The sequence below is a fragment of the Montipora foliosa genome, chromosome 3 (assembly GCF_036669935.1).
Source record: "Montipora foliosa isolate CH-2021 chromosome 3, ASM3666993v2, whole genome shotgun sequence".
Classification (NCBI taxonomy): domain Eukaryota; kingdom Metazoa; phylum Cnidaria; class Anthozoa; order Scleractinia; family Acroporidae; genus Montipora; species Montipora foliosa.
This window is the reverse complement of record NC_090871.1, coordinates 29,244,819-29,254,818: the sequence shown is the minus strand read 5'-3', so window position 1 is coordinate 29,254,818 and position 10,000 is coordinate 29,244,819. Positions and strand designations below refer to the sequence as shown.

Genomic DNA, 10,000 nt, shown 5'->3' with positions numbered 1-10,000 from the left:
AATGGAATCATTACTATAGTTACATTTGACAACCTTGCTAACTTTCTCTCTTTTTCTCTGTGTACATCAGCTAAGCCATTCCATGTCTTTGTTGATGAGTTTCAAATACTGCTCTTCATGAGTACAGTGCTAGATGCCTTCACAGAATTCCTGACTCAACACCAGTGGGATGATTTTTACCAGTGGATTACTTATGATGTCAATCAAATGCTTCTGACCAATGAGATTTTTGGAATGAGACGAGCTAGCAATGCCAACATCCCAGGTTATCTGGCACAGCTTTGTAGTGGGCATAACTTTTTCCATGCACCAAGCCTCACAACTGTCATGAGATGCACCTCTGAAGTGTATGAGTTTCTGAAGCATTACCTCAAGTTTTCATTTGGCAGACCACCAGTAGATGGACCTCAAATATCTCGGCAGTACTGGCATCATCCAGTCTATCTTGGTCATCAGATTTGTGGACCACAAGTCATTGTGGAGGGAAAAATAACATATGGATCCCGCGAGGAACGCTTTGCTGACTGTTACAAGATAATTAAAGATGAAATCAATGAATGGGCTAAGGAAGGTGATGTGTATTTCTATCACAAAATTGCTATCCTTGTGGCTGCTCCACAGTGGATTGATGAGCTCGTCCCCATTATGTCTCGTGATGGAATCCCAGTTTGCCGTATTGGAGACAGTGACGATGGGGTTGTATTGGATAATGCTGATTATGCACGATCTTATGAGTGGCCAGTTGTTATTGCAATTTGTGGGCACCTAAAAGCCATGCAGAACTACATCCCAAGTTCAAGGGCTGTAACTCGATTAGTTATGCTGTGGTGGAAATAGTCCTGGATGCATGGTAACTTGGATCCAGGGTGCACCCAGCTAGGACTGAGCAAACAGCACCCTTTCTTATGCCTTCTTGGGAATCATTATTATTCCTGATCATTTGTCAGTTGACAGACAGACATTCTAGTCTTCTCGGACAAGGACAATAAACCGTAGTCCCTGTCTCACAACTTTTGTGTGGGATGTTAAAGTGCCTATCACCTCAAAATACTTTTCCACTACAATAATTGTCTGCACTTGTCCCAAACATATTTTGTTGCTCTACAACCTTTTTCCTGAAGACTCACTTTCTTACTGGTTTTCAAAGGGGAAAACTCTGGACATAGTTTGATCTGCGACCGAGCAGGCAAGGGGAATGGGTTCAATACCAGTTTGACGGTTTTACTGTTACAAAATAAACATTTTTCCAGTGTCAAACAGTTGAAAGAGTCAAATTTAATGTGGCCGTGTTTAGTATAACTGGTACAATAGAGAGACATAGGAGTTTTTTTCCATAGGTGCTCGATCCACCCGGTGCCAATGGAGTGGGAGACAATGGCGACACACGTGACGCGATCCCGACGTGCTGGACGCCCCGCGAGAAGCATATAAGAGCTGACCGTCCACACCCCCTCTGGCATCTTACAGGCACAGCTACAGGCATGTGCAGGCATGAGAAATAATTTGGTTCTGAGGCATTTTTCGAGTATTTGGGAGCTTTTTCTTTTTACCTGAGAAGGCATTTCCTTTTAAGTGTTCTTAAACTGAAATGGTTTTTTTTTTTAGATGAAAATACCATCATCACCCATAGCATTTCTATTTAAATGTGGGTACAGAAAAGAGATGAATGAGTGCTAAAGGTGTAAATGATCTCATACAATAAAATTTTCATCAATTCAGGAGTGGCCCAGTGATGTGGTGAAGTTGACAGAGAACAAATTTTTGATATTTATCTTTATATTGAATGGATTCATGTTTTACATGCAAAGCCTTACAGCATTTGGATTGATGTCTCTCATATCTCCAGTTACTTTTAGGTATGCAAGATTTTCTTTTAAGTAAACTGTTTGTTGCATTGATGGTGAATGAACTGAATAATAAAGAAAGGGGTGCAACAACTCCCAGGAGTGTGGTGTGAGTATGTTGGGTCACTGGTGTAAGTAATACAATACATACATACTTAATTGACCACTCCCCTTGGGGCTTTTCAGGGCCTTTTCGGGGCCAAGGAAACAATCAACGAAACAACAGAAGCCAACAACAACAACAACTGTTAAGAATCCCATTTGGGCAGAGGCAATTAATAATTAAGCTTCAATTTTGAGAAAGAATGCCATCCATTGCTTTGTATTTTAAAGCTTTTTACAAATATTATGCATGAATTATCTTTGAAAAATGCGTGGTTACCCCCAATTTTCTTTTTGGATTTCAATAACACTTGTTAAGATCTACATTTCCTGCATAATCACACACCGGGGCAAAAATATCTTTAATTAGTAGGCACCATCCTTAAGAATCCCATTTGGGCAGAGGCAAACCAGTTGGCTATTTACAAGTGCAGCTGAGAAGTTGAACCAGGGACTACCAGGAACAAATTCAACGATTAGTCAGAACAAGTCTTGAACCTGGGAACTCCGGATCTCAAGGCAAGCATCCTATCCACTGGGCTGCACTGCTACTTTCGACAATGTTGGCAATAATAGCGATACATATTTTGATAGCACAAGTCATACAGGTAGTACTGACAGTAACTATTTGTGGTTAATGCCCCCCACCCCTCTCAAAACTTTGTGCAACACCGCTTGTAACAAGAAGTAGGTGTGAAAAATAATTAATGGCTGCAACATGCAGCTCCCATCAATGTTGTGATTTCTTGCACAGTGATCCATATGGTTTGCTCTTAGATGAGTTAACTAACGATATATCAGAGTAATGTGTCAGTCAAATTATTAAGAAAAGAACCATTTTTTCACTCTTTCAGTGTGTCAAACATGGTGAAGACAGCGGTACTGATTTGGTTGTCAGTATTGGTGTTTGGGAATGAAATAAGCACTCTTCATGGTGACCTTTGGAGTCTTCTTCTACCAAAAGGCAAAGACAAGGAAAATAGCGTTGTTTAGACAGCTTGTTATTAGAAGGCCTTCACTGAAAAAGTTTTAAAGCAATTTTATTGGCTGCTTGAGTAAAGGATTGTTGACAGTGTGACTACAATAATTGATAGCGTGAACTTTGCTGTTGAACTTGGCAAATTCCTTATTCCATGGCGGGAGTTTTTTTTGAACAAGTGGCACATTCAAGCAAGTTGGCATAATGAATGAAGCAGGAATATTTTATTAAATTGATTTAATTGGGTGACAAAGAAGTGAGAGATTACTTTACATGTAGCCAAACAATAACTGAAGAACAGTCAAACTGCATTGACTGAAACATATTATTGACATGGTAACTGGAAAAAAAATGTCTTTAACGTAAATATTGAAATAGCTTTATCACAATATTATTTTTTAGTAGTGTAGCATCTCTCGTAACATGTTATTGTTTGGTATTTTAAGCGTCCTTTTTTTTTTAGGTCTAAGTCATTGTTTCAGTCTTTTGTTTTTGGCTAGGGAAGCAAGCCAATCACATTATACAATGCAATAATAAGAGCTGCTACATCACCCCAATTTTAAGGAAAACAGAGTTACAGTTTATTTGAAAAAAAAATGCTGAATTTTTCTTGTTCTCAAAAAATTAATATAGTGGCAAAGTTTCCTCTAGATCCACAAAAAATAATAATAGCTGATGTCACAGAATTTATTTTGTGGTCAATAGAATATTTTAAATTGTAGTCTGATTTTTGATTTAATAAAAAGGAAGATAAACAAGATGACAGTGTTTGGATTTCCACTGCGACTTTGCTCTGAAAAAAGTAGTTTGCACAAGCTATTAGCTAAAACCAGGGCTTCTTGTTTTTAACCCATTGACTCCTAGAAGTGGGAGTTACTAGATTTTGCTCTGTCTAACGCCAGATGATTTTACTCGTCAGTGGGGGCGGTGCAGGGTGGTTCAGGTGTCAATAGGTTAATTTCAGTTTGAACAAACCCCAAAGTATTTTCCTTTGGGGAATTTTCCACTGTTTTCAGGGTACACTCTTCTTGCACACGAAAACCCCATTTTCAATTGGGAAATGTTCAATTAACCTCCCAAACATATTAAATATTAAAGGGGCTATGTCACGCTATTTTATGATGTTTAGAGGAAATCTTTAGATTATCACATTACCGGTAATAAGTTCAAAACTCGAAAATGTAAAGGTGGAATTCCTTTTAATTACTGATAAAATTATTGTTGCATCACAGACAAGATGATTCGGAGCAAATACGACCTTTATCCAGGCGATTTGCCATAAACTTGAAAAACGTCTGGCCGACTTTTTTTCCAAGATTACCCAAATGCAATCTTGTCCATGCTTCTCTTTCCTATTGCTGTATTTCTTTTATGTTGTTCAACAGTTTTAGCTGGTTATTGCAGTGTTTTATTCTACTTTTTGGGAATTTTGAGTATCATGAAATTACATCATTTTGTGTGACACAGCCCCTTTAAATAAGCCACGCACTGCGATGAAATGTCAGTCTAGCACACACAGTATCCTAAAACAAAATAAATAGGATTCATCTCTATTTTCAAACTGCTCACAGTGTATCAATGATATGAAGATGTAAATTATGAGAGTCCATTAATACAGTGGACAGTTGTTGTTACTAACAATAATTTTATTTTAACCTTGAAACTGCATTTATCATCTCTCTCCAAAACACAAGCATGCACAAAGCCTATTACCCTCTGATATCTGATTCAGTCCTTTGTAGTTCAAAGTAAAAGAGTAAAAGCGAAGCAACCATACGTGAAGATAACATGTTATTTTCACATGTGAAAAGATCAGTGTTGCTATGGTTACATATGAAAATCGTGCCTTTTGTGAAAAGATTTAGTATTTCACTGGTGTTTAGAAATATTTCACTTGTTCGCTGCCTTCACTTGCAAAATATTTTTCAACACTTGAAGAGAAATTTTGTATCTCGGCATGGCCATGTAATATCCTCTATCTCCAGATTATAAAAAATTAATAGACTTCATGTTGAAGGTTGGCCAAGGTTTTGCCTGTACTTACATGACTGTATAGATGTGCTTAGAGTGTAGATATTATTTACAGTTACAGGGGTAAATACTGAAATCTTTACAGAGATTAAAACTGACAGATAGTGACTTATCCACTGGATAAACTTAACTGGCCTTTGAACAACTGAGGCCAGATGTTCTACTGCTGAACCACAAGAAATTAATAGCAGGGTTCTCAATAAACCCGTAGCACCTGTCACGGTTTCACTAGTAAGTGTTAAGTTACGGCTATGAAACCATCTTGATCAGTAGATCATTGAGTCAATCACTTGCTTTGTTGTGGCTGAAGATAGCACAGCAATGGCTGTTCAAAATTCTATTGAGAACCCTGAATGATACTGCTATACTGCCTGGACTGAATTGTGACAAGGTGGTAAATTTGTAGTTCATAGCTATGCATGCTGGCAAAGGCAAATTAGAGTTCCCCTGAAGGGAACTGAACCTATGAACCTCTGATAACTATAATGTAGCAATAATACTACTACAGTCCAGTTCATTTAAGTGGGTTTACTGGTCAATCCACAAGCAATAACAAAGCTTCATTGTTTATCATCCTTCCCTATCTTTCTGGCAAATAAACCCCAAATTGACAAATTTTGGACAAGAGAAACTGCCTGTTTCATCTTGACAGCAGGAAGAGAGAGCCCTCGTTGCAGTTTTTCCGCAAGGGAAACTCTAACCCAAATGCCAACACCTTTTTTCTCAGCTTGCAATTCTGCTTTCAACAGTCTCTTCTGCAGTTTGATGTAAGGTGTGCTCTTTGTTAGGGTTGACAAGGGGCATGTTACTGCCACACCCTGTCGCACCAATTCCTCATTCACACACACTGATGACAACCACCCCTGTAGGAGAGGAAGGTTTGATTGTTACTGAAACACAAGAAAATGTGTTTTTTGTCTTGCATTCAACACAAATTGAAAACATTTCCAGGTCCTTGTCTCAGACGTTGCTGTAAGGTTATTAATGTGTGGCAAGGGAAAGCTTAAAACACAGCTCCATCATTCAGTACATCATATTTAAGGCTTTTAGATCTCTGAAGCACAGGTATGAGTTGGGGGGGGGGCAGATCTTTAACCTGGGATCTCTTGATTTCAAGGCAAGCGCACTTACCACTGTGCCACACTGCCTCCTCTCCACTTCCTGGATAAAATTATTTTTGTCCATATTGTGTTTCTAGCTTTCTGATTGCTTCACTCAATCTCAGTTACCAGCTCGTATACCATATGACCTAATAATTATGGAAACTGATTCATTCATCAAGTGTTCCCAAGCTGGAAACTGATTCCAAGTGTCCAAGCATTCAGAATGAAATGGAAATTTACTAAAAACAAATTATTATTAATTTATTATTATTCCATTTGCAACTAGTCATTTACTATCTCATATCCAACGTGCGCTTTATAGAATAATATTTAATTCATTGTTAATTACACAAAAGATCTTTCTGTCAGAACAAGAGAAAAAACCATAATTTCACAACATTTCTTATAATTTTAGATGGTGGTGCCTTCTTTCTGTAACAAACACTTCTTTTCGAAAAAAATCTTCAAACAAATTTGAAAGCAACCATTACTTCCCCCAGTTTAAATTTACTTTTTCATAGGAGTGAAGGATCCCTTCTATTTTTTTTTCATGTTTTGACTGCCCACTTCACTTGCACTTTTCATGTATATGAAAAGAAATTATTTCATCAATCAAACTGTCACCCCAGTGGCCCCATTAAGCCACTTCACATATCTGGCATTAAAAGTCTTCCTGAATAATTATCATTATTTTTCAGCACAGCTAGATACCTTTTTCTTGTATATAATGCAACTCAGATTACTGTCTTCAGTCACTAGAAAAGGTGTCATGCGGACTTTAACAGACATCAAATTCTCCACGAGCCACTTCTGTCCCCCATCTCGAAATTCAACTCCAAGCACACTTACAGAAAGAAGATCAGGTTGTTGTGAGCTGGCTGTATGTAGAAAATAAAGTAGACTAAAATAATTTATTAGAACAGAACAGAACAGAGGGAAATATTCTGAAATCAAACAAATCTGCACTAGTGAAATTTAACACTGCTTTTTGATGCAAAATCCTGTGAAGTATGGTGTTTAAATGTTTAGCCATCTGACAAGCAGTGCTTGTAATGCAATACCAATTCACTGACACTGCCAAAGACGTTCTAATGCTGCCAAATTAAAGAAGAAACAAGGCTATTTTCTGACTGTTCCAGCTTATCAACCAGTCTCCAAGGAAAAAAATACCTACCCCAGATCCCCTGAAGCAGAGGAATGTGACGAACACCAAGGGTGTTATCAGGCCTTACTTCGGCTATGTGGCCATACAAGGGAATATTCTTTGTAACAAACTCTGTTGGAACATCAGACACTGCTTTGAACTGCCTGAACTAAATGATAGCACAATAACACTTCTTTAACCCAACAACTGCCTCTTTAAAAGAACTATGGTGGATTGTCAGTCAACTGGTACAACAGGTATCAGCTGAGTGACCTCAATGGTACATTCACTACTTGCACAATCCCATAATACACCTCTTTTACCCCCCAAAGTTCTCCTGGGACATGGAGCTGTCTTGAGGGAAATAAAAAACAATGCCTAATTTATGCAAATTTTTTGGGGGGGTTAAAGAGGTGTATTATGGGATTTGTGCAAGTAGCGAATGCCTGTGCATCAGTCTGCAGTCTAGAGTTAGTGTAATAGTCAGACTATGTACCAATGTGATACTAATAAATGTGCCTGTACTAGAAACAATGCAGTGGTACTGGTAACAGGCAGTTGACCTAGATCGCTGAACTAGGTTCTTACACAGTGTCCCACTACTACTCTTGTCTCCGCAGGCTGGACAATGTGATATTCATTTAAGACAGTGCTATTGTTATTGCATGCGCATACGTTCTGAGCATCTTGAGATACTCGGGTTTCCTATTGGTGATGCTTTAATACTAATGCAGGGATATTTTCTATCCGGAGAAAGTAGATCTTAGTAAGTACACTTAGCATCCAAAAAGATAATATTATAATTAAGCTTCAATTTTAGGAAGAACGTCATACATTGCTTTGTATTTTAAAGCTTTTTACAAATATTATTCAATACATGAACTATCTTTGAAAAATGCGTGGTAACCCCCAATTTTCTCTTTGGATTTCAATAACACTTGTTAAGATCTACATTTCCTGCATAATCACAAACCCGGGAAAAAATACCTTTGAATTAGTAGGCACCATCCTTAACATCTGTAACATTTAAAGGTAAAGGTAAAGTCACTTTATTTAAGGGGGTAGTTCCTTCAGCTACGAGGCTGGTATCAATGGAAGCCGACGGTGCGCCCTTTACCCCCCTCCCTCTGTCAGTGCTCCGTTTTAAGGGGATTTAAAGCTACAGCTACACGGATCAGAGGAAAGTCGAAACAGACGTTGTAGTCACCAAGGATCGAACTGGGGACCTCTCACTCTGAAAGCCGCGCACTAGCCATTTGAGCCACGACTGCTGCTAAAGACCTAGGGAAAGCTATTTTATAAATTTTCTCATACTTTTATTCTTGCAATGTAAGGAAAGTAGTTTCGTCTTTTGAGATGTCCATTGTCATTACTGTTAATATTATCATCTTTATTACCCGGTAATAATTTTTATTAGACTAAGTGATATTACAAAAACTTAACTTGAGAGGTTTAACACAGTTATGTTCCCAGTGTACCATATTTAACACTTTGACCAAGAGAAACAAAAACCAGAAAATCAAATAGCATAGATTGAAGTAAATTAATAACATCAGGCATGATACTAGTTGACAGTCGGACCTTAAATAAATGTGCTATTACACTCACCACATAAGTTCTTCTCAGGATGACAAAAATTCCAGCCCCAGCTAAAACCCAGGACAAACTCTGTAAGTTAAAAATTAAATGCTGTCATCCAACATTTATTTAAACGCAGCTTATTATACATGCAAAACATGAGTTTAACCTGGAAATTTCCGTGCTCCTGTGCTGCATGTTAATTTAGGTGCGTGCACACACATTGCATTTTTAAACTAGTGAGTCTTTTACATCATCTCATCCTCGATCCAGCTCTCTCTCAAGATTTCTAAAGTTAGTAATGGTGGACCATTAAAAAGAAAAATTCCAGTCAAAATAAACAGGTGTCTCTTTGAAAGGCTTAAAATTTCCGTCACTTAGTGTTCAGTTAACATAGTTTTGAAATACAAAGAAATAGTAGAATTGATTTTTGATCATAATTGCACTTTAAGAGCTAGACAAAGATGGCTATTCAGGAGTCAGGAGTCAAGTACTTTTAGTCCTTCTTAGCTATCATCGGAGTACTGAACTACATGCACTATGTAAGATTACAAAGTACCATAGATTGAGAAAGAGTAATCAGAAGGAGATCCAGATTTCCAAGGCTACAGCTGTACATAATTGCTTGAATATAAACCCGTTTGAGAAATTTTAAAAATTCTTATAAAAAAGTGCTTCAACAAAGACAGTTACTGTGGAATTAAACATGAAACTCTAATTCACAATAATATAAAAAGCGAAACGCAAATTTTAAACCTATCATAATGCTCCTGGGAAACATACAGTAAGACGTCCTTAGGTAATGGTATACAGATCGATATATTCCCTGGAAGTCCCAACAACTAAACTTTCTAACTTCAATCATAACTAAATCCTTGCCATGGTTAAAGGTGGAATGTGGCCACTTAAACCTACAAGCTGAAAATGGGTTAGGTCCAGCCTATGACTCTCCCATGCCTTATGAATTCAATGAGTGTCAGGTGAGAGTATCGTGGAATAGTATACTATCCCCCCAACCCCCCCCCCCCCTTCCTTCCCACTTCACTTAACCGTAGATGATGACGGTTCTGTGACTTCAGTGAATGTTTATAGAGCATAAAAATTGAAAGTTCTCTCACCAAGTAGGGTGAAATAAAATAAATATTAAAAAATGCCAGTATTTAAAGAAAAAAAGTCACAGACGTTTCGGGTGTAGAAACCCTTCCTCAGTGTGAAGAAA

General features: G+C 37.8%; 2 protein-coding genes across 9 annotated transcripts in view; one reads left to right on the top strand and one right to left on the bottom strand.

Annotated features, from left to right (window-relative positions):
* The window catches only part of LOC137997253 (uncharacterized), a 4,932-nt gene extending 1,247 nt beyond the window's left edge, over positions 1–3,685 (top strand). Inside the window, exons 1-3 of one of the 7 annotated variants that reach the window (XM_068843132.1) lie at positions 1–571; positions 1,338–1,479; positions 2,801–3,685. The exon at positions 1–571 is cut by the window's left edge and continues 1,247 nt beyond it. In XM_068843132.1, the coding sequence (XP_068699233.1) occupies positions 1–571; positions 1,338–1,390 (624 nt within the window). In that variant the 3' untranslated portion in view covers positions 1,391–1,479; positions 2,801–3,685. The other 6 variants (XM_068843133.1, XM_068843131.1, XM_068843130.1 and 3 more) reach the window with 6 other exon arrangements.
* An 865-nt stretch (positions 3,686–4,550) lies between these two features.
* Positions 4,551–10,000, bottom strand: part of LOC137997258 (protein C3orf33-like) — a 5,734-nt gene continuing 284 nt past the window's right edge. Inside the window, exons 2-5 of one of the 2 annotated variants that reach the window (XM_068843138.1) lie at positions 8,812–8,871; positions 7,234–7,372; positions 6,771–6,937; positions 4,551–5,819 (exon numbers count right to left, since the gene is read on the bottom strand). In XM_068843138.1, the coding sequence (XP_068699239.1) occupies positions 5,517–5,819; positions 6,771–6,937; positions 7,234–7,372; positions 8,812–8,871 (669 nt within the window). In that variant the 3' untranslated portion in view covers positions 4,551–5,516. Of the gene's footprint in view, positions 5,847–6,770; positions 6,938–7,233; positions 7,373–8,811; positions 8,872–10,000 lie in introns of both variants that reach the window. The other variant, XM_068843139.1, reaches the window with a different exon arrangement.